Source organism: Myripristis murdjan, chromosome 12 (genome assembly GCF_902150065.1).
Source record: "Myripristis murdjan chromosome 12, fMyrMur1.1, whole genome shotgun sequence".
NCBI classification, from domain to species: Eukaryota; Metazoa; Chordata; class Actinopteri; order Holocentriformes; family Holocentridae; genus Myripristis; species Myripristis murdjan.
This window is the reverse complement of record NC_043991.1, coordinates 7,593,858-7,617,857: the sequence shown is the minus strand read 5'-3', so window position 1 is coordinate 7,617,857 and position 24,000 is coordinate 7,593,858. Positions and strand designations below refer to the sequence as shown.

The window sequence follows — 24,000 nt, the reverse complement described above, 5'->3', positions numbered from 1 at the left end:
AATAGACCAATTGATAGGCATTTTCCTTTGAATGCAAAGAGACAGCTGATAGAAACAGACTAAACAAGCTGATCAGGAAAGCAGGGAACATCATTGGCATCACTCTAGAAGGGGTTGAGCAGGTTGCTGGAGTGAGGATGCTCAGAAAGATACAGTCTATAATGAGCAACAATAGTCACCCACTCCATGCACTTGAGGTTTTTAGGAAAAGCACGCACAGTGACAGGCTGATCCCGCCAAGATGCAAGACAGAGAGGTATAGAAAGTCTTTTCTGCCCGCGGCCATAAGGCTTTTTTAATGATCAATAAGTTGTTATTTTAATGGTTGTTTATTTAATTGTATATTTTATGGGTTGCTGTCTTGTTTTGTGTTTGTGTGAACACTGCTGCTGTGACACATCAATTTCCTTTATGGATTAATAAAGTATCTTGATCTTGATCTTGATCTTGAGACAAACAGGTTTAATTCCTTGAATGAACTGGCTTTCCAACTATCCGACACGTTAAGCATGAAACTTCTTCTAGCTCAGAGGCTCCGCCCACCACGCTGGTGCCTGATTGGATTAAGGCCTTAGACAGGAATACCTCCTGTGGTTGCATGTGTGGGGACCTGTGCTAGTGTCCTGTCATCTGAACACTGGTCACCTGTAACAATCCTCTGACTGCCCTTCTGCAGACCAAGAAACTGCAAATCTAGTGCAGGATGACAATATGAGTGCTGTAACTGAATAAATGCTCTGTAATAGGAAAGAGCGTTTCCAAGAGTGTGAAAATCAAAAATTTTGCTTGAACACAGCAATGTATTGAAAACAAACAAACAAACAAATAAATCAACGCAAAAAACTGACTAGAAAATTCAAAAGTCTTAGATAACTTTTGCCTTTGGAAGGACCAGGCAGAAGATGCTGTGTAAGCCCACGGTGCCGTGAACATGCTGGCTTAAAACTGGCAAAGACATTGGCTTGTGAGGATTGTTAGCTTGCAATTAACAGCTACATCTTTTTCCTCTTGGGACGATTTTCAATGAGGCCACCGGCACGCTGGTGCTCCTCCAGCTCTTTGATTCTATGACGCAGGGCCGCAATCTCCTTGTTCTTCTCCTCCTGGAAAACCTGCAACTTCTGAGGACACACATGCACAGTTAATCCAGACACGCACAGTTGGACACACAATTGCACAAACAGACAAGCAAGACATGTGACCCAATTCTCACAACACAGCATGCAACAGTTTTAGACATGCAACACCCTATTATAAACTATGAGACTATAAGACTATAAACTAAATTCATTCATTCAGTCTTCATTGAGCAGAGCAGAGCAGACAGAAACCAGAGAGAGAGAGACTGTGGGGTTGCTCACCTTTCTGAAGACGCTCTGGGGAAGGAAGCTGGAGCTCTGCTGCAGCTGAGACGACTGTGCTGCACTTTGAACCTTCGCTAGCTTAGCGCCAAACTGTCAACACAGTAACAAACGTTGTCTTTAACACATGGGACAAAACACCTGTAACAAAACTCAATAAGTCTCATGATGTATTTATTTTGGCTATAGAAGCCAGAACAAAAACTCACAGGCTAGCACATAAAAGTGAATTATTCTTTCAATTTATTTCTGTAAATTCGCATTTTAGAAGGGACAGACCGATCAGGCTTTTTGAACTCATGGATTTGGTTGCTCAGAGTACCACAAAGCACACAGTAATTAGTGTATACCTCCATTTGTAATTTTAGGAGTTCACTCTGCCTCTCCTTCTCCTGGTCCCTAAGCTTCTTTTTCATCTCCTCGAGCTCGAGATCCTTCCTCGCAAGCAGCTTCTGCACTTCAGCGTCTTTAGCTTCCACTATAGAAAAAAAAAGAAAAAAAAAAAAAAAATCAAGTGCAAGACAAATGCTGAGTCATTTTTGCTTTTGGGGGCTATTTTGTCTCTCTAAATGTCTACAGCACTTAACACAGCACCATCGCTATGTATAGCAACTGAATGTAAAAAAATGGAGTTCCCTGTCCTGCCAATGAACCAGACATCATGCAGCAACCTCTCAGAAAATTGTGTTTTTTTTAAGCCAGAATAAATATCTCCAAAACAGAAAAGAAAGAATAAACATTTCACTGGAACAATGTCGACACGTCATCGTGTGAGGTGCGAAGGAAGTTATTCATTAACGTCTAGCTCGGAAAAGGGCTTTTAATCTCAGGGGACGCCCTGGTTAAATAAACGTAAATAAATATGCAGTGGATGCTGTGCAGCCAGTTCATCTGAAACTAAACAAGATGGAGTACCAGCATTATCCCTGGCCAAATCATCTTTTTCATATTCAAATAAACATTGCAGGTAAGTATAAAGGTAAGCACTATAAATTTGGTCCAGGTCAGATGTAAGTTTTACATAAGATTATCGTAGGGAACTAAATGATTGTATTATTTGATATTATATCAGTTTCCTTTGAGTTAGATAACAAGCTGCCACTGTGATAAATCCAGCCCGACTTTTACCCACAGCACTCAGGATTTCTCTGTGCAGGTCAGTACGACTGGAAAGAATAAAGTGAGGAATTATATGACAAATGCATTATATTATAAAGGTAGACCTAGGGTCACTGGAAGACTTAGTGAGTTATATGTAAATTGTGATGCACAAGATGGCTAAATGGGACCAGATAAAATGTTTATGTTGAAATAAAGACCTCAAACATTAAAATTCAAGATTTAATAACTTTAAAACCTCATATTCATCAAATTGAATTAAGACATTTTAAGAGTTCTTAGGGACCTGCAGACACCTTGTAGATAAACTACGCCAGGTGTAGCAGTATTCCTGTAACAAATGAGTATTAGCTGTCGTCCCTTATGAGTTTCTACTGATATTTTCAATACAGAATGAGCTGAAGATGTTAGATATATTTAATTGTGTGAAATCAAAGGTTGGTTTTGATTAAAAGACTGTCAAATCACAGGACCCTCCGTCCACCATTGATTTTAACAGATGTCGTAAGGCGGTGTAGGATTTCCCACACTGCCTGAGGAACCGCTGGAGAAGTACTACAATTTGTAAATTTCAATTTCCTGCTTTGAAATGCTACCTAAACATGAGGTCAGGAAGCTTCCCTGGGTTTGAGAAAGGGTTAATATGCCATCAAGATACACTATATTACCAAAAGTATTCGCTCACCCATTCAAATGATCAGAATCAGGTGTCCTAATCACTTGGCCTGGCCACAGGTGTATAAAATCAAGCACTCAGGCATGCAGACTGTGAAACAAGACATTTGTGAAAGAATGGGCCGCTCTCAGGAGCTCAGTGAATTCCAGCGTGGAACTGTCATAGGATGCTACCTGTGCAACAAATCCAGTCGTGAAATTTCCTCGCTCCTAAATATTCCAGTCAACTGTCAGCTCTATTATAACAAAATGGAAGCGTTTGGGAACAACAGCAACTCAGCCACGAAGTGGTAGGCCACGTAAAGTGACGGAGAGGGGTCAGCGGATGCTGAAGCGCATAGTGCAAAGAGGTCGCCGACTTTCTGCACAGTCAATTGCTACAGAGCTACAAACTTCATGTGACCTTCAGATTAGCCCAAGTACAGTACGCAGAGAGCTTCATGGAATGGGTTTCCATGGCCGAGCAGCTGCAGCCAAGCCACACATCACCAAGTGCAATGCAAAGCGTCGGATGCAATGGTGTAAAGCACGCCGCCACTGGCCTCTAGAGCAGTGGAGACGCGTTCTCTGGAGTGATGAATCACGCTTTTCCATCTGGCAATCTGATGGACGAGTCTGGGTTTGGAGGTTGCCAGGAGAACGGTACATTTCAGACTGCATTGTGCCGACTGTGAAATTTGGTGGAGGAGGAATTATGGTGTGGGGTTGTTTTTCAGGTGCTGGGCTTGGCCCCTTAGTTCCAGTGAAAGGAACTTTGAATGCTTCAGGATACCAAAACATTTTGGACAATTCCATGCTCCCAACCTTGTGGGAACAGTTTGGAGCGGGCCCCTTCCTCTTCCAACATGACTGTGCACCAGTGCACAAAGCAAGGTCCATAAAGACATGGATGACAGAGTCTGGTGTGCATGAACTTGACTGGCCTGCACAGAGTCCTGACCTCAACCCGATAGAACACCTTTGGGATGAATTAGAGCGGAGACTGAGAGCCAGGCCTTCTCGACCAACATCAGTGTGTGACCTCACCAATGCGCTTTTGGAAGAATGGTCAAAAATTCCTGTAAACACTCTCCTCAACCTTGTGGACAGTCTTCCCAGAAGAGTTGAAGCTGTAATAGCTGCAAAAGGTGGACCGACATCATATTGAACTCTATGGGTTAGGAATGGGATGGCACTTCAGTTCATAGTATGAGTAAAGGCAGGTGAGCGAATACTTTTGGTAATATAGTGTAAGTTTCTGTAGCCTGTATCAGAGTGAAAAGATTCCCTCTAACACCCAGTAATATTACACACTACACCTTATTTATCTTTTTGTACAGAGTCAGTAGAACAGCTTTAGTCTAAGATTTTTTTTCTTCCTGGGACGGAGGGCTTACACTGATTGAGGGCTTCCTTGTGGGCCTCGTCCAGCTCAGTGCTGCACTGCTGCCTCACAGTCTCTAGCTCCCTCTGGTGTCTCTCCTCCTCTGCTTTCATGTCTGTGAGCAGCCGCTGCACCTCGGCCCCTCGCTCCTGACAACGCAGAGCAACATCACTTCAGACTGTGACTGGGCGGAGAAAAATTATTCCTATTACTACTGTGACGATTTTTGGAATCAGTACCAACTTTAAGGTTTCGAGAGGCACTGTAAAGCTTTCAGAGGTTTGGATTCTAACAGTAGAAATGCAATGTTTATTCTACTTTCTGAGTATTTTTATGAGGAAAATCAACCAAGCATGCTGATTGTGAAATACAGATGAAATGTACCAATGTCGATGAACGAAATAGTTTTTGTGTGCATACTAAAATGTGCTTTTTTTTTTTTTAAGTATTAAATGGAATTTTTTTTTTTTTTTTTTTTTTTTAAATCAGTATTGATTTTGAAGGGCTGAAGTTACGTTTTCTAAAAATACCCAAGGACACCCAGCCTTGACAGAGAGGCAAGAAGGAGGAGAAAATTCTTTTTCTATACAACATCATCATTATTATATACAACAACAGATTTTTCAAACTGATACACTTACATTAACAACAATGTATTTGCTGTGGTTCTCACACTACACAGATGTTTCATTCTCCTGATTTCCACAGGTGTGTGAGATGTACGTTTCAGTACGACTGATAAGAATTACCACTCAAACACAAAGTCATGGATATTCCTCTTTATTAATACACAAACAAATCTCACTGACACACATCATATGTGTTGGCTGCATGCCCTCTTCAGACACACTACTGAACAAGACATGCACCTGAAATATATGGTGCCGTTTCATAAAAAGAAGAAAATTAATTTGATTTTTGAGCACTGGCCATTTTCACTTTGGATCTTCTTTCATCTTGGTTGAGATTGGAGTTCAGCGTGTCCTTTTTCTACATGTACTTTTTATTACGTGAGCTGGCCGCCACCACAAGTAACCTAGTTTCCTGTGGTAAACACTTCAATATATAAAGTCTCTAATCAACACTAGTTTACAGGATATATAACACACATAAATTAATCTTCCTGCATGTTTTACTTTGAGGTTGCTATATTGGACAGCTGTATTAGTTTTTTAGAAACCTCTCCATGTGGTGTTTCTACTGCATTTATTCACTGCCAGAAAAATAATCTCTAATTCAACTACTGTATACACAGGAAAGACATCTAAAACAAGATCTAACCTTACCTCTGCTGTTTTCTCATTCTGTCGTTTCAGGTCCTCCATGCTGCCCTTCAATTTCTCATTCTCCACTGCAAGATAAACAATTTTGAAGTAGTATCAAGATGACAAAAACAAGGCAAACATAAATCTTAAAGCAGAAATTCCCCCGTATTTTTTCATTTGGGTTCATTTTCAGTTTTTGCCCCAATTGTGATTCTACCACCCCAAAAATGTTCACTTCATACATTTTCTTTCGATAGGGTTATTAAAAGTCTGACTTAACAATTTGCAACTAGGGCTGGGTGATATGGATAAAATCATATATCACAACATTTTTGGCTGGATGCCCCGAATTAAATATTGAAGGGATTTCAAAATTTACACAATGAGATTTTTGATTACTAATGACTAGTAATGTGGATATGGTGACCAAATAGGTAGAGACAAAAAACATAAAATCTAAAAACAGATTACCAAGTTCGGAAAATTGCATTCATTTACTGGAATTCAGCCTTTAAAACCAGGAAAAGATGCCATTTATGTCATATCACAATATTACAATATCTAAAATCCCAGACGATATTTAGTCATATATCACAATTTTGGTATACTATCAATATATTGCCTAGCCCTGATTGCAACAGAGGCACCTTACCTCTGAGGTTACTCTGCTCTTGAAGAGTCAGCTGGAGTTTGTTCACTGTGTCCAGCATGTTGTCTCTCTCTGCAACACAGCCTTGGTCAAATAGTGCTGTTTTTGCCACATAAAAGAATATTGTGAGTGTGTGAAGGTTCACAAACACACCAGAAAGTATTCGAAAGTGTACAGCATACCAACTTTTATGTGGTTGACAACTTACCTAACATTATCTGAACATGGTAACGCTTATTGGAGCACATTTCCTGTCATTAATGGTCCTATAAATTCCATCTGACTTATATTTGACCAAGTAACCATCAATTTGAGGTGACAGGAAAATAAAAAGCATTAAAAAATATATATAATCTGCTGAGCGAGTGTTATTTCTTCATTCAACAGCAGTGAGGCAAATGAATGGTCAGCAGCAAAAAAAAAAAAGTCTGTTCACAAAACCCTAGTAATGGCTAAATCCCCACAATTAATATCTAATATTTGGCACCTAACTTCCAAATCCTATTTGTATCACCTAACATAGAACAATTACTGATAACTGGAAAAATATTATTTAGCCAGTGTGATATATATTGAATACAGCTCAACAAACTGTCAGTTTAGAGGGACACATTGGACATTAAAGGCCCTGATGTGATCCCTTTGACTTCCAGATACTCTTCTGGGTATTTTGTTTGATATTTGTTTATCCTTTTGAATGATTAACGACAGACTACACAGTTTCAAAGGTCTTGCATGTGATAAAGAATGAAATGAGTGTCACTCAATTCTCCAAAAAAAAAAAAAACTCAAAACATCATAACCCAAAATATAAGAACATTTCACTCTAATGTTTATGTTTTTTCTGTACATTTGACATCAAAACATCAGATTCAAGACAAACAATTCAGCCTTGGCATTAACCTGGGGGGTTTTGGCCTTCCTCAGCTTCAACCTTTACATTAATAAACAAAGTGCAATATCAAATATGGACTTATTCAGGCTATGGTAAATGCCATACAACGTGCCATACCTACCTAGTAATATTTTGCTTTAGCCTACCTGGCAAGACTGCCTGCCAGGGTTGCCAAGTTCGCGTTTTTTCCGCCAAATTGGGCTATTTTTTAAGTGTTGCCGCGGGTAACAAATTTTGTCCGTGGGTTGGGCTTGGGCAGACCTGTGGCATACAGATGATGAATAATGCCTATGAATTAAGATTTATATTTTGAATGACTAATCTGCTGCCACGAGTTTGAGCCCGCCAGAGAGATGCTGGCCTTGTTCAGTACAGTTCTGTATGACAGGGACCAGGGTGAGGGATCTCAACATGTCTAAAAAGAAACTGGACAGCGCTGTAAATAGTTCAAGTTCATGGAGTTTTTACCCGTTCTTTTTTATGTTGGAGACAACCAGCAGTTTAACTGGTGAGCTGAAATGATTTTCAACTGCCTTTGCCTGGGAAATTGCCTTTAATGTTTATGATGTTATTTTATAGATATTATAGTGCATTTTGCATTTCTAGCAATGCTGTTGGACTTTAAAAGCAACATATATGGATTTTTATGGGCATGTTTTGAGTTCTGGTATTGGGCTGATTTTTGGGCCCTTTTTATACCAGGTTGGGCGGGTTTTGGGCTGGTTTTGAGTTGCTGTTTGGCTGCTTTTGTCTCACAAATCTGGCAACCCTGCTGCCTGCTCTACAGCTTCATTTAAACTATACTTGTCGTTTGGCAACATCACCAGCAGAGGGAGACAAATACACATCAACTGGTTCAGTTTAATTAGGACGGTCAAATCCAGCAATAAAACTTGTATAAAATATGTTCCTTACTAACTTTCTTTCTTTTTTTCATTGTGTATCTGTGGACACGTTTTGTTAAGAGGAGGAAACTCACCCTCGGTTAAACTCTTCACTTTGTTTATGTTGAAATTCAAGAGCCTGGTGGCTTCCTCCAGCTTGATCTCCAGACTGTTGTTCTTACCGTGAAGATCTGTGACTTTCTGCTCGGCAACAGCGAAGAAAAGCAAAAACAAAAACAAAAACTGAGTGCTAAAACTCAGTGACAGGAAGGTTAAAGGTAACCAGCAAAACACTGCAGACAGAGGTTACACATCGTGACGAGCCCCTAGCCGTTAGCTAACGTTAGCTCGCTTTAAATCACCTGTTCCAGTCGAGCGAAGTTTTCCATTAAGATGTCAAGTTTAACACAGGCTAACCTCTGCATTTCTGGTCCCCCGTGGTCTGTAAAATATCCAAAAAGCACCTACTGTACTATAGGCTACTATAGAAACAAATACTGTTTCAATATAATTAAAGCCTTACTAGCTAGCACACGATTAAAACAGTCCAAGAGGCGCTAGTTTTCACTTATCTCCTCGCTTAACTGGAAAAAAAAACAACCTCTTCCGTGTGTTATTGTGTATTATTGCTACGTGCAGTGCTATGGAAAAAAGGTTAAGTAGGTGATAATAATAATAGTAATAACAATAATAATAATGATAATAATAATAGTGAAATTTTATTTGTAGGGCAGTTTTCAAGCAATAAACACAGCATGCTTAAGGCGAGAACAAAATAACAGAACAAAAGGAGCATTAAAGAACAGTTGCAAGAGCTAAACTTATGCATATACACACAAGTTAAAACTATAAGCAACTATAAGCAGTTAGAGAAAATTGCAAGAGGTTTAATTTAAAAAAAAAAAAAAAAAAAAGGACAAGGAAAAGGAAAAAGGAAGCAATTACTACCAGTTGTTAGGAAAAAACATCAAGATGAGATTTAAAAGCTGCAACAGGGTGTGCTGACCTTGTTTTTAACCCGGACTCTGAAATAGATCAAAGAGGCAGACTGGGACAAAAGACAAATAGCAAGAATACAATGGGACAAAATATGAAAGTTGTTTATTTGTCACTTGCAGTTTTGAACCGATACACAATGACTGTACAAATTCAACACGTAGCTCATCTTTTATGTACATTTCACGCACTTGTTGGCCTGAGGCCTAATAAATGCTGCAAGCTTGAACAGCACGCGCACACACCCTCCAAACATTAACAGAGCACACATACACCAATTCCCCTGAACACTGCAAATTACAAAATATACTTGCTGTCAGCACTGGAAACATTTCACAGTAGAGAACATGAATCTAAAGACAGAGTATGAAATGGCACCAAGTAGGACAAGCCTCTTATGCACCAGTTGATCCTCTTACATGCCACCCGTGCTTTGTTTTACCTTGCAGAAAGACCCAGGCATCGGCAATCACAGTAAAATGTAAAAATACCCACAACAGGGCTAAGAAAAAAGCAATACCTATTGGTAAAGTAACTGTTTTCTTGCATCAGTATGGATTTTTTAAAGTATCAGAGGGAATAGAAAGATGATGAAAAGCCTCACTGTGCTGTTGACAAGGAGGACCTGTGTTTCATCTTTAATTATAGGCATTTTTGGAGAGGATTGTAATGACTTAACCTGTTTTAAAAGAGACATATCTGACATGTACAAATGTTTGACAAAGTAATTTGACAGATATATATCTAAAAAGTAGTGTTTCATAGAGCTTTTCAGTTTGAAATATGTATATACTCAACATCCAATAACAGAGGCAATCTCTGGCCCTGCTTGGCATTATTTCCCTTTGGCACACCCTCAGTAAAACACCCTCATACGCTCTCTTTTTTTCACTTGTAATGACCTCTGTAGACTTAAGAGTCCCATTAAGTGGAAGTTACAGGAGGTAGAGAGGTGATGGCACGACAGGCACAGATAGTCTCCTGATATTTCAGCAGTGCCGACGCTCAGCACTGACGTCAGGAAACTCGGGAGTTCCTTTCAAAGAGAGTTCCCGAGCCTATCTGTGCCTTTCACTGAATAATCCCAACTATCCATAGTTCCCCAGTGATCTACGGTGTGATGTCTCCCAAAAGGTCCGGGGTCAGATAACCCCCTGGTGTAGGCAAGGCCTTCTGTATTATCGTCTGGGGGGCAGGTGTTGGGTTTGGTGTCAGCAGGAGGCTGTTCTGCCTGTCCACACCTTCTACCATGGTGTAGACAGGAGCAGGGGGAAGTGGGGAAACGGGGGTCATATCTGATTCAAGATACGGCCTCTGGTAGTCCACAAAAGCTTGGGATGGCACAGAACTCGAGTCTTCTCTCTGGCAGGATTCACTCATTTCTGCAGCGGACATTCTTGGGGTCAGCTTCCCTGCGTCCAGCTCCGAGGTGTAACCTCCGTGATCTGCGTTCACTACCAGTAGCTGAATCTCTTTCTTTGCGTTTTCTTTCTCCTTTTCCACTCCAGTTTCTTTCTCTGTGTCTTTACTCGTGGTCTTCTCCACATCAGTCTGTTCCTCAGGTGCCAGCAGCACTTCTCCAGATGGCCTCACCTCGCTCACCTGGGTGTACAGGTCCTCTCTGCCAGGGACAGCGAAGGGCGGTTCCCCAGTGGTGGGGCTGTGTACCGGGGAGCTGGGATCTGAGGCGACCGGGTCCGAGGGATCCGGACTGGAGCTGCTGCGGTTCGGGAGAAGCGGGTGGAGGGGCGATGCCTCAGGGTCACTGGGGAGATCTGGGTCACAGCAGCTGGCGCGACCTGAATCGTCGTCTCTGAAGCCGATGGAGACGGGAGAGCAGTTGGAGGACAGGGAGCGGTCCACGAGGCAGTCGGTGTCCAGGTCTGTCAAGGTCTGCTCCTCGATGTCTAAATCGATGAACTCCACCCAGGGGTCGCTGTTGTATAGCTCTGGTCTCAGTTCGGGATAGCCACCCAGAATAGAGGTCAGCTCCCCCAACTTGCCTTTCTGTAAAACCAAGAAAACAGACTTGACACTCAAAAATGAGTAGAAAATGATTTGCTTGAAAGTCATTGAACAAAAAAAATTCAGGTTCAAACTATTGAAACAAATGCTATAATAAAGGGTAAGTTTAAAATGCTTCAACTAAACCCTTTTTTCTGCCCAGAACCTACGGTAAGTTGTTGAATGTCAATGATCTGACATCTTTCTGACACTGATTGATGTTGGAAAATAGGTGAATATCTATTTATTGAACTGCTATACATTATACCAGTACACAGGATCTGATTTTTGTGCCTCCAGTGTCATTAAACTAGGTTTTGCTTAAAAGGAGGCAGGCGAGTTAGTGACAAAACTATGTGGCCATTGAAAACCACTGATGTTGAGCTGAATTATGTTGGTCCACAACATCTCTAGATGGCCCAGCTGTACATTTCTGGTGTCCAAGAGGCACACCTTCTACACTGTGGCTCAGGGTCATTTGTTGAGGTTTACCTTGAGGAGTTCAGGATCAATTCCTCTTATTTTAGGCCCAGGGACAGGAGGCAAAAGAATAACCATCAACCTTAGGAAAGGATGGAGAGAACATGATTAGTCTGACATTACACAATCATACAAATTCAGAAAACATTAATTGAACAACTATAAACTGAATGTTAGTTTGATAATTTAGATATTGGACAAGGTCAAAGTTTTGATTGAAATACTCTTACTAACATTATTCGCCTCCATACTTATTCAGACCTCTGTACAAAAACACTTTACAACTTAACAACATTTCTGAATAACATCGTTAATAACAGAGGCACACTGGCATCTTCTCAAGGACAAGTAATCCACAATGTCTTGGTGAATGGGTGCATGATTTTCTGTAGTGCTTTCATTTATCATCCCTGAGGGGCAATTTGTTTTGCATGTAGCAGCCAATAATAGTCAATCAGCAAAAAAAAAAAAAAAAAAAAAGCAAAAACTTGGGATGGACTAAATCATTTTCCACACTTTCAAAACATTTCAGACCCACACAAAAAAAACCCACAAGTGTAAAATACTTACTTTTGTTGCTGGGAGACAATAACCAACATCAGGATGCCCACTAAACACAAAGCAGCAAAGATGAGCAAAACTGCAACAGGGAATCTCGACACTGAGGATAAAGAAGCACACAAACACGCAAAATGAATGTTGTGCATCATAAAAACATACTGAAAAAATACAGATATGAAATGGCAGTGATGTGTTATTTGTAGTATGTTTACAAGACTTGTTCTCATATGAAACTAATTACTGGGCCATGTAAATACTCCGCTCACCTTTGGTTTCCTTTTCACTCTAATCAGAGTCAGATTTACACTTAGATGTCGGCAGAAATTACCAAAGGTTTGTGTAAACACCTTAATCTGAGCAAGCTTGTCCAGACATGCATGTAAACTTAGGAATTCCATGTTTACCTTTAGAGGGGATGTGGATGAAAACGGAGTTGCTGAACTCTCCAAAGTGTTTCAGGCCGTGCATTCTGCACCGCACCCGAACCTCGTGGTTGACGTTAGTTTGAAGCCCATAAAGTGAACGCTGTGTACTTTTCTGAAGGTCGACCTGCGGTGTGGAAAACAGATTTTTTTTCTATCAGTCTGTGAAATCCTTGGGCTGAGAAGCCGAGTCTTTCAAACAATAGAACAGTCACCAACACGTGCAGGTGTCTAAGTCAGTGAGTAAACATGCAAACAACAGGCAGCCATGTCTCAAATAAGCTTGACAGTTTTTTGAAGACAGTAACATGTTATCTTTATGTTCAAAATTACATTTTTTTCTATAAACAAAAGCAATCAAAGCTGTATTAGAGTCTTGGTATGTGCTAGAGTCTTTAAATGAACCTCATAATCAAATAAATGTTTGATGTGATATATAAACGAACACTAAAACTCAGTATACGTCCATGATATAAGAAAAAGTATTCTGCAGAAATACAGTATATGATGAAGTGTCATTTAACGATCATTCATCGGTCATTTAATGATATCAGATCTTAAAACACGATCTTAAACTTGATTGTTTCCTTGTGAGTCATGGGAATAAGAATTTGAGCAAAACATCCAAAGAAACACCCACCACTTTCCACAGGGCTGAGCTGGCCTCCCGGTACTGAACCTCGTACTGCAGCGTCATCCACCCCGTCTCCACGTCTGCAGACTGCGGTGGCACCCAGCTCACCATGATGTCAAAGTGAGTCCCAGTCAGACTCACATTCAGCAGCGTCCAGTTGAGCCCGACTGGGGGGTCAGGTCGCACTGAGGAAGGTGGCATCAATCAGTGTCGGCATATTTTTATCATTCACAATCCGTAAGAACTCAAACTTTAAATGATAAAACTTAGCAAGTCAGAGTTGGGACTTTGCAAAGTATTCTGTTTTTCAAGATGAACTAGTTTGGTAAAATATTGAACTTGTTCTAAGAAATGCAGGATTCACGACCGCTGTGCAACTTGCTCTGCTTACCGATCTCTTCAACATGGAAGAAGTCCTCATCATAGAGGACGGACTGGTCCCGGGAGCGGAGCTGGACGCTATAGTACGTCCAGATGGATGTGTAGTTCTCGTTGAAGAAGCACTCGTCCGCCCTGTCAGTGCTGTAGTGAGGACACTCGCTCCACTCCTTGGGGGAGACGTGGGTGGGCCTGCAAGGGTGGACAGACAACATGGGGTCAAGAAGACTGCATGCAGGAAAAGAAGCAGGAAACAGCACTTCACTGCATATGTATTATACCAAATGACTAAAACCAATTATGTTGAATCTTCCATTCGTTCATCCATTGATCTTGAATGTTTTGTATTAGAAATAATTCTCTAAGCTAAGTATATGTAGAGATACTGATCATGAAAATTCACAAGCTGTTTTGAGCCAGCAATTCAAATCTTGTGGCATTTGTTGAGGTGAATATCTTACAGCAGAGTTTTACCACTGGATTGGATCTCTAAGGTTTGTTAACACAGAAAGGGTGCAGATGTGCTACAAGCCTGAGAACAAACATGTCGATACTCAAATTTGTTCATGCTAAGGATGTGCAAGGATATCCAGTTCGCCGGAAAACCAGTTATTTTACAGTATTTTCATTTTATACAATGTGTAAATGTGTAAATGTTAAAGGAAGTGAACAGATGAGATTTAAATGAATGACATCTAATGACGTGTTAGTTAATGATGTGTTATGCAAATCTCTAGTTCACGCTGCAAAAGCACTGCACCTGTTTAACCTGGAGCAGCAGAGGTTGAGTAATAAAGAAAACTGAAACACAGTGTGGTTTACGAGGGGATTTTACCTTGGTTTTTGAAAACATAAACGTTAATGACAAACTGCTTTTTATCTCAAATGAAACCTTTAAAGAACCAAACATTCAACGGCTGCTAAAGGAAGGCAGGATTGCCAGCTGTGGCTATAGATTTTTTTTTTTTTTTTAAATACAGGAAATGTAGGTAAGCATCAAGACTTGACAAACAGCCCATTTCTGCCTTCTGATGAGTTTGTGTCTCTCACTTTTTATTGATGTAGAATAATCGGAGATCGCCCGGCTCAGAGAGGTTCAGGAATGTTCCAGCATTCCATCTGCAGCGGAAAGTCTCCATGTTGGCGGAGACACAGCCTGTGAGGTGGGGGCGTTTCTGAGGGAGGACTGGAGAGAGACAGGGGGAGACAGAATGAGATTAAAGAAAAAAAAACTTTTATTGTGATATCCTAAATCCTAAATGTCTGCCGTGCTTTATGTGTTGCAGCTTCCATCAATCAAAAAGCTTTCAAGGTTGGATAAGCTGCACTTCAGAGAGAGAACGAGGAGTAACCCAACTCCTGCGAGCAGCCTAGCTGCAGGGCAGCCAGCTGCATTTTCCTGGAAGTCTGTTCACTCTTCCTCACATGTACGCTGCTGCAGCCACAGGGTTTACTGCCATGGCTTTCGTGGAAACCATTTGCTGCCTCTCTCCTCAGAAACACTCAAACAGAAAATGCCATGTGGCTGCATAAACTCAAACCATGTGTGCCCAGCATGTATAGAACTGTCTTGCACCGACAAAAATCACTGGTTAAAGCAATGCAACTGAGACGGCTTTCTCTTGTGTCCATTGCCAAGATAGACTCTGTAATGCATCTCAGTTTAATGCTCCTGCAGGCAAAGAGGGAAGCTGAACAAACTATACATTTTCATTTCTCTCTTGTGGTGTCAGCACATTGTGTTCATTTATGAGCTTATTAGCGCTGTGCTCGCGCTTACATTGCAGCACGCCATCGTGCCACCCGAAGCAGAGAGACCCCAGGGAGCCTTTTTTTTTTTTTTTACATCCTATTCCATAAACAATAAGTGATTGTTCACAGTTGGCAGGGAGGTTGTTCATCAGTCATCCAGCAGCTCTCTGGCTACCTCAGTACTCCACAGGGGAACAACAACATAACCTAAGGCTGGCTGAGTACCAAGAAGTGTGAGGAGGACATGATGGCTTCTTCACAGCTGCAAGGCTTTCCTTAGAGGAGGTGATGAATACCTCTGGCCTGCTTAGCAGCTCTTCAAGGGAGGGAGGGCAAAAGGTTAAAAATAACCTGTTTACCGGATCCCTGTATCCCCCTGGAATTGTGCTGAACTCAGGATTAAAAGAAAAATCAATCTGACACTCAGTTATGCTGTGAGGTTGCGTGGCCCAATTTGGCATGACGAATGAGAGGTCAGCACACGTATGATGTCGTGTATGTGTGTGGGTGTGTGTGTGTGAGAGAGAGAGAGAGAGGGCCCACCGCTTCCTGTCACCTCATTGGCAAAGATTAAATGCTGACATATGAATTGCAAAGTTGTTTTTTTAAGTGGTTGTGGTGTTAGATGCATCATCATTTCCTATGCAGAAACCGAGCAAGCCCGTCGAATATTTGCAAACTGAAAGTGTGTCGATGCAATAATAACTGCCGCTGTGTTTGCCAAGCTCTGTTCACCTCTAGAGTGAGTAAATATGAGCGCAGCACGTATCAGGCAATTTGTGAACACAGCCACCAGGGCCACAAAAAAAAAAAAAAAAAAAAAAATCATTTTTAAAATCAATTTGAAATGCGTATGTGCTCTCACTACAAGAGCCACCATATTTAACAAACAGAAAAAGCATTCTTTTAAGTAACGGTCGCTTGAATTTTGAATTTACTTGGCAGAAGTATCAAACTGTGAAAGCGAAATATTGGCTGAGAGCATGATCAACTTTTTCGTTTTATTTATTTATTTATTAATCATGGTTTCGGGATAAACTGATGAAGCTGAACTAACAGAGGAAGAGGAAAAAAGGTGCTGATGAAAACTCGAATGCGGTGTAGTGTAGATGGAGGGTCAAAAGGGTGTTTTCAGATTTACCCAGCTTAGTGTGGACATGGCCAGAAACTGACAGAATCCCATGAAGTAAACATGTTGACAGCATGTTTTTTTTTTTTTTTTTTTTTTTCTCTGTGCACTGCCAACACAGTCTATTTCAGGATGAAACAAAAACATCCACCTTCAATCTGTTTTGATTAGCCCAGATGCATTTCCTTTTAGCTGTAATTTCCGAGAGAGCAGGAAATGGCAGCTATTTTGCTTTAAAGGACTAATTCAACCCTTTATATTGTGCCGAGATGAGAATGGCTTGTTGCTTTTTTTTTTTTTTCCATTTCATTATTTATTTTTTGTTCAAGCAGGGTCTTGGTGTAAATTAGTGTACAGTTTGTATGTGTTTGCACTATGTGTGGGTGAAGAGCTTTCATTAAAATCTACCCTATGACCACCGAGACAAACAATTACTTAGTTGAGTCATGTTGCAGCACTCCATCAAATCAGTCCTCTCTCAGGGGAAAAGCCTCATCCTCTATACTTAGGAAAAGCCATTTCCTTCCATAGTCGAGGGCCAGGCCTCACACATCTGTGATTTCAGTTCTAAACCCTTCCTGCTAAAACAGTGAATTGCCTTACATGCAAAATTAGGCTGTAAAAATAAATAGTATGCATATCTCAAAGCAAAGGAGAACAGGCAGGGGGACTCAGCACTTGCTGTGTGGGTAGGGAAATTGTATTAAGATGTGTCTGCGGTTGCTCTCAAAGTATTTAGATTTACTGAAGGGAGTGTTAAGTGCCTACACCACACTATGAAGTATTCACAATGTTTGCTGGTAAGATGTCTTTCTGGGTGTGGAAGCTGACAAACAAGTTGACAAGTTGTCCCTGTTGGACAATTCTGTACGTCAATAAACTGCAGTTGGCGGCGGGAGCATCAGTTCTCCGCAAACCACTTCTGTGAACATTTGGCACAGACGTGTCGGCTCTTGTTCCCAGAGTTACAGACCTACAGGGTGAAGAAATTGTTTTGTTCTCAGAACAGAGCGGCAAAACGTGAGACAAAAACAGGATGATTCAAGTAGCTGTGGAACAAAGGTAGAGGGGGTCCCACCCACGGTCCACACTATTGTGATGTTATGTAACAAAACACAGTGCAGGATGCATTGTTAGTATGTGACTTCATGGCTACTGCGTGGACGTGCTATACGCCTGTGAATAAATCACAGTTCATGTATGCAAATATAGGGCTTGCAATGCCACTGAGAGGCTGCTTGGTGAAAAGGGGCCTCAAAACGACTACACAACCTGCCATTGTTCGGCGGGACTCCTCTGGTCGAGTGCTCTCATGCTCCCCAGAATTCCTGGGAAGCCCCTTCATGGAAATCTATTGGCTGTTCTCTGAAGCTCTCTGTATAGCGCTTTGCTGTTGTGCAAGAGTTTGTTTTAAAGACCTTGGCAGCAGCAGTGACAAAAAAAGTGACGAATGTGACCAAAAAAAAAAAAAAAAAAAAAAAAGATATTGCAGATTTCAATTTTCTTGAGGCTCATAAAAAGAAGCAATCTCCCAACAATCAACACCATCTGGTGTTGTGTAAGCTTTTTGTCTTTTTTTTTTTTTCTTTTCATACTTAAACCAAATGGTGCAACTTGGATTGAAGATCTACAATTCAAGCGACAAACATAAAAGCTGCCAAAAATATACCACATTTTGTGAATATGCAAGTTATGTAATCACAGAGCTATTACACTGTATAGCCAAATCTGTGCAAAATCCTCAAATCTTGCAGCTGTTCATAGTCACTGTTTTAACTTCTTCATTGTTCTTTAACTATTTCTGTTCTTTTATTCCCATGCATATATTTGTATTTTTGTGCATATGCATCAGTGAACAAGTGTAAGGATAAAGCTGAACTGAAAAAAGCACTTGACCCCTGCCTACAGATCCCTCTGTAGCAAGAAAGAGTCTTTCATATAAACTCCAAGTAAACTCACTAGAATTCCTAGTCACTAAATAACCATTCAATATAATAAGTAGCCTGGCAACTTACCTTGGTCAGAGGGCGATTCCTGTGCTGAAACAGTCATAATATGGAGGAAGAGGAGCACGGACAGGGCAGTAGCCATGACGTCCAATTCTGCAGGGAACATGTGTCGAATGTTACTTACTCAATGCAGTCAACCCAAATTAACCACACAAGCCACGGCCCAGCCCACTACCACCATCAAACAGGGAAGCTTTGGCCACTCCTTAACTTCACTGCAGAAGAAGAAGAAGAAGAAAAAAAAAGCCACCTCTCCCGACTTGGCACTGGAGCATGTTTTCATCCTATACTGCTCACGGTGTTCAAAGGGCATGGAATCAGAAACGCCAGGGGGGGAAAAGTTGGATCCTCATGGGGAACTGGAGGATAAAACTGCATATGCTCACGGTATATTAAGGTTTGCTTTGACTGCAAGCAAAATAGCAGAGAGCATGCCATGTAAACTCTTACCTACAAGTCCACAGTACATTCAAAGTAGCTTATCTGTTAGGTTACTCGCCATCAAGCCACTTGGCTGGGTGCAGCTGTGTGTACACTTTGTAAATATTTTGCTGAATTCCAGAAATTTTGCCTCTCTGGGACAGGAACCCGAAACCTACCAAGTAGCCTACTTTTTTTTTCTACTTCTAGAAGCCTTTACATTTCACTTTCATTACCTTTTCTTAAATTAGACTCACACGGATTGAGCGTGTAAAAACAAATGAGGGCTAAGTTGAAAAATAATGTTGATAATATCTACAGTAGTACTGTTGACAGTTCAGGCGGTAATTAAATTCTTCAAGGTCTTATATTTCATCACTTGTTTAATGGCTTTTATAGCTAAGTGAGCCTGGCGTTTGACTGCCTCGGGGGATATTATTACATATTTCCATGGATGTCAAGTGGAAACGAAACAAAACAAAACGCAGTGTGTCACATTTTAAAGACAGCGACGGGGGTAAGAGGTCCTAAAGCAGAGGCACCACGGGGGCTGAGTGCTGTTCCCGTTGTTCATTATTCTCCGAGTGATACTTGGGCTATTTAGTCTGCCTGTGCAGCTGTGTTTCGAAACCTTACAGAGTAAACAGTCCTCCGCTGAACATGACATCCATTCCCAGCCAAGAGCACTGGGTTCTTGCCAGCACTTGTGAAATCTATCTCTCCTTCATGCAGGCCCTTGTGCATTTCTGATCCTTGTATGGAAAATATACTCAAACAAATGGGTTATAACCTAATTTTCCTTCTTTCGCTGCATGCCGGTTGTAACACAATATATTTGCAGACTGTGTTTACAATATTTGGATTGATGTGGTGTCATCACTAATACATGTGGAGAAAATAGAAGGGAAAAAAAAAAAAGTCCGTAACGCAGTGGGGTGGGAGAGATGATATGCGAAGCCAGAGGAATGATGAGGGAAACAGATCAATTACTCCTGAGGCATCAAACGTTGGTGACAATACGTTGTAAACAACCTGCTGGGGTCTGACACAAGGAACGCAATAGTAGATACACCTCACTTGATCCTCTTACTGTGAAAATTGTGTGCACCATTGGAAACATATTGACTCCAGCACTTTTCTATCATATCCTAATTTATCATATTTTCTTTAGCATGACATACAAGATGTCCCATGGCCTGTTTGACAGTCTGACAGTCCTAAATCTGGAGACCATATAGATTATTTAAGCTAAATAGTATTTATAATTATTTCGCATGCAAGTCCAAGCACTGGAGAAGGGGAGATATGCAGGCAGTGGCTTCATATTTTCCCTTCTTCTGGCTGGTGGAAAAAAGGGTTTAGTTGTGTATATATTTTGTGTATTGTGTAATATCTTTTGTGCACCGTTATGACTGTGCACACTGTGATCAAGGCCCTCTCATGGTTGTGGTTATTCAAAACCTCTGAAAAACCTGTTATATACCACAACTGATTGCTAACTCTTCAGCTGTTTTTTATCACCGGAGATAGGGAGATACGCAGGTAGTGCCTTCATATTTTCCTTTTTCCTATTAGATGGGAAAAAGAGGGTTTAGGAATTGGGTTCTGGAAAATGCTCCTGTCCCGATTGGCACACCAAGAAAAGACAACACGCCTGGTGGGGATCTGCACCCCTCTAGTTTGTCCATGCGTCTTAACTACTGCATGCTTCCAGCTAAACGACCTGCTTAGGGTGAAGTCAGTTTGCCTTGATGAGTCCTTTTACAGTGAGACAGCTCAACATGCCATTACCATATTTTGACTATAATATTACTGTTACATAATCTTGGAATACTTTAGCTGTGCTGACAAGACCGAAATAGCCTATAGCTACCGGTGCAAATGTTCCTGTTGCTATAGCTTACTGCTCATAGGATTCATTTGTTCGTAGGACTTTTAAGCTTTGTAAATACTGATGTTATGACTGCAGCTTAGTCTTTTTTTTTTGCCATTAACAATCAAACTTCGCAATCTGAGGAAGAGGAGGAGGAGGAAGGGAGGGAGTGAGAGTGTTTTGGCTTCTCACACTCTGTTTAGCTGGTGGTTGAAGCCTCTCATTTAACATAAGCAGAGCCCTTTTCTGTGGCTTCAGCACTGTTTCGTTTTTATCTCTGTCTGCCACTGTGGGTCTACACACTGGTTAAAGCTTAATGCCTGTTTTCACAGATTCTGCTCCAAAAGAACAAACATGTTCCTGATGTTCTAGGGTGTCTCACACTGATAACAGAAAAAAAAATATTGAGTGACTGATGCAGCACAGACACTTTCAATGTGAAATAAAAATATGCATAGAATACAGTGTTTTTCAGCTGCAGCAGCCCTCATCAGGCTTCGTGTCTCACGCTGATAACAGGAGAGGTGGCTGCTGCAGACACAACCAGCCACACAGCTGCAGATGGCACAAGTTTCTGTTTACATGAAAGGGAGTGGATCATGGAAAATTTAGGGTCAGGGTTTTTATGTGCATGGAAATTTGTGAATTTCATCTAGTAACAGCTTACTTGTTGTTTTCGTTCTTGTTTTATGACTTCATATGTAACACTACATTTACACACTTTTAGATCAAGTAGACTATCGTGATAATATAAGAGCTCCCTGCAGTATATGGTGGTCTGGGAGAAGGAACGTAAAATGAGAACAAGCTAAAAGTGTGATGTTTCTGTTCAAAGTGACAGCGGTCAAGTGGTGATAAAACCTGTGCAAGAAATCCCACCCTAACTTAGAACGGCATGTCTAACAAACAGGAAACCAGATAATATCGTCCAGAACACAAAGGGAGACATGAGGCCTAAAACAGGGATTGTGTCCTACATATAATTTTACTTTTTGGGGGGTCCTGCTCTGCACAACTCTGCAGACAAGACCCAAGCAAAGAGACTAGCACCTAGGTTAATGTCATGCTTGAGAATCAGTTCTTCTGTGGGTTACTCACTGCAAAAAAGAAAAAAAAAAGCATGCAAAAAGATTTCAATTTCAAAATACTGAATCTCATATCGAGCAAAATGATTTGGACTGAGATATCCATCAAAAAACTATTTTGTTTTGCAATCATTTTTGTGATTAGGCCTATTCAGTGGTTGCAAGTGTGAATCTGAGAAAGGATAACAGCCTGTGGATATGAGAAACATAGGGTAAGTTAATTATTTTTAGATATGGGTAGGCATAAAAGGGTTTAGTGACACAAGCAGAGTGGTGTGGTTTGAGCTCCACTGGGGTGAAATCAGTACTAAAACACTGTTGAAAAGGGAGACCACTCCAAAAATAAGATTCTCAGTGGAGTGCTAAAACCCCAAACCCCCAAAAAAAGAACCACATCCCAAATTTCCAAGTCAAAGAGGACAAAATACTCACATTTCACCTGTTTATGTATCTGACGACTAGTTTGCCAGAACACACTGTCCACTAAATGCACTTTATTTGCAGAGCTCCTATACAGAAGAGTGACACAAAGTGCTTAAAAAAAAAAAACAAAAAAACAGTGTGATTACTGATACAGTTACATTATGAGGAATTAATGAAGGACCTGTCACTTGCAGACTTGTCAGACTGTCATATGTAAACCCCTTATTTTTGTTTATATGTTATTTGTACAAGATCACGTGGGGTGGAGCCTGTTTATTGTCCACACACAGGGCAACAAACTCTTCAGTATGTTACCATAATGTGTTTACAAGGGTCACCATGCAGGAGCAGCGGTGTGAGGTTGTGTAATCGCACATAACATGCAGCTAAAAAAGCGTGGAAACTCACCTCGCCTGCTCTCCGTCCCGCACAGATTAGGTTTCCTTGACAGAAATGCGGCAGCGACGGCAAACACGGAGCGACAAATCCGCCAAACCGGACCTCTGTCACCAAATAGGAAGCGAGGCTCGTCCCAAATCCATACCAGCTGCTGACGCTGTCGAAGAAAATCTGCCTCCAGTCAGGATACCGCACTACACCCCTGCTTTCCCTATGCTGGGCAGCCTGATGTAGAGCAGGGCGCCATCTGTTGGTGGTAGTCAGGTAGTGTAGTTGGGTATTTCACCATGTAATTTTAAGGACACCAAATCTGAGAAAAAAAAATGAAGGTGAAAAATGCAGCTCTGCTCTCTTTCACAAACAGAAATAGCTGGTAGCGGCTCAAAATAACAGCTAAACTAAAATTAAAGCTTAACTACTACCAAAAACTCCTTCAAAAATGTAAGTACAGTACTAAAAGTGCCTTTTTAAATAGCTCTAGAGTATTTGGAGTCATATTTCATTACATATAGCCTTTTACCAGTGTGTGTGTGTGTGTGTGTGTGTCCACTGTCATGTCAACAGCAACAACTTTGTTCATACCACCCACACTCTGTCCACATGCTCCACATAACTTCTCTCAAACACTCACACCCACACACACCCACCCACCCACCCACCCACCCACACACACACACACTATAAGCCTCCCTATTTACTCTATTTACTCATGCAGGAGTGACAAGTGGACAAACATGACTCAACACTTAAGAGAAGGACATCCTGCTCATTTGTTGTGCGACATACAGAGTGAAAAAAACAGTGTGTTTCATTGGAACTCCATAGGCTGATTTACCATTGAGTCTATGGGGCTGGTGTAGGACAGTTTGTTTTCTTAATGCAAACACACTCAGGACAGTAACTTTTACATCAAAATTATTCATGAAATCAAGGCAAAGGCCCATGACATTATTATCGATAGATAGATCGATAGATGGATAGAACATCATGTTTGTTCATCATTGCGACATGCCTGAAAACAACAAAGACACAAGCATGCTGGGTGACTGCACTGCTTTTTTTGTAAAGTGCACCACCACGGAACATCCAGCAGGTGGCACTAATACCTCCCATAACATCTGCCAAACTAAACAGAACTCCTCTTTTAATAACAAATTGAGCACTTCACCAAACACATGGTTATATAAACCAGAGTAAGCACGACAATGTAAGCAGCCTGTCCTC

At 41.1% G+C, this 24,000-nt stretch overlaps 2 protein-coding genes across 3 annotated transcripts; both read right to left on the bottom strand.

The window, feature by feature from the left end:
• Positions 1-505: 505 nt before the first annotated feature.
• On the bottom strand, positions 506-8,699 carry ccdc152 (coiled-coil domain containing 152). The gene is made up of 8 exons (XM_030065723.1): positions 8,574-8,699; positions 8,307-8,412; positions 6,436-6,504; positions 5,805-5,869; positions 4,532-4,667; positions 1,712-1,839; positions 1,362-1,454; positions 506-1,121 (listed from the first exon to the last, which is right to left on the bottom strand). The coding sequence occupies exons 1-8, from the start codon at positions 8,634-8,636 to the stop codon at positions 993-995; spliced, it is 789 nt and encodes a 262-aa protein (XP_029921583.1). The 5' UTR covers positions 8,637-8,699; the 3' UTR covers positions 506-992.
• A 596-nt stretch (positions 8,700-9,295) lies between these two features.
• LOC115368680 (growth hormone receptor-like) lies at positions 9,296-22,927 on the bottom strand. 2 transcript variants are annotated; one of them, XM_030064930.1, is made up of 9 exons: positions 22,786-22,927; positions 18,583-18,669; positions 14,737-14,872; positions 13,700-13,878; positions 13,315-13,493; positions 12,657-12,801; positions 12,262-12,352; positions 11,704-11,773; positions 9,296-11,214 (listed from the first exon to the last, which is right to left on the bottom strand). In XM_030064930.1, the coding sequence occupies exons 2-9, from the start codon at positions 18,656-18,658 to the stop codon at positions 10,318-10,320; spliced, it is 1,773 nt and encodes a 590-aa protein (XP_029920790.1). In that variant the 5' UTR covers positions 18,659-18,669; positions 22,786-22,927; the 3' UTR covers positions 9,296-10,317. The 2 variants fall into 2 exon arrangements, with proteins under 2 accessions (XP_029920790.1, XP_029920789.1); XM_030064929.1 differs by lacking the exon at positions 22,786-22,927 and having other exon boundaries at positions 18,583-18,682.
• Between the last annotated feature and the right edge of the window lie 1,073 nt (positions 22,928-24,000).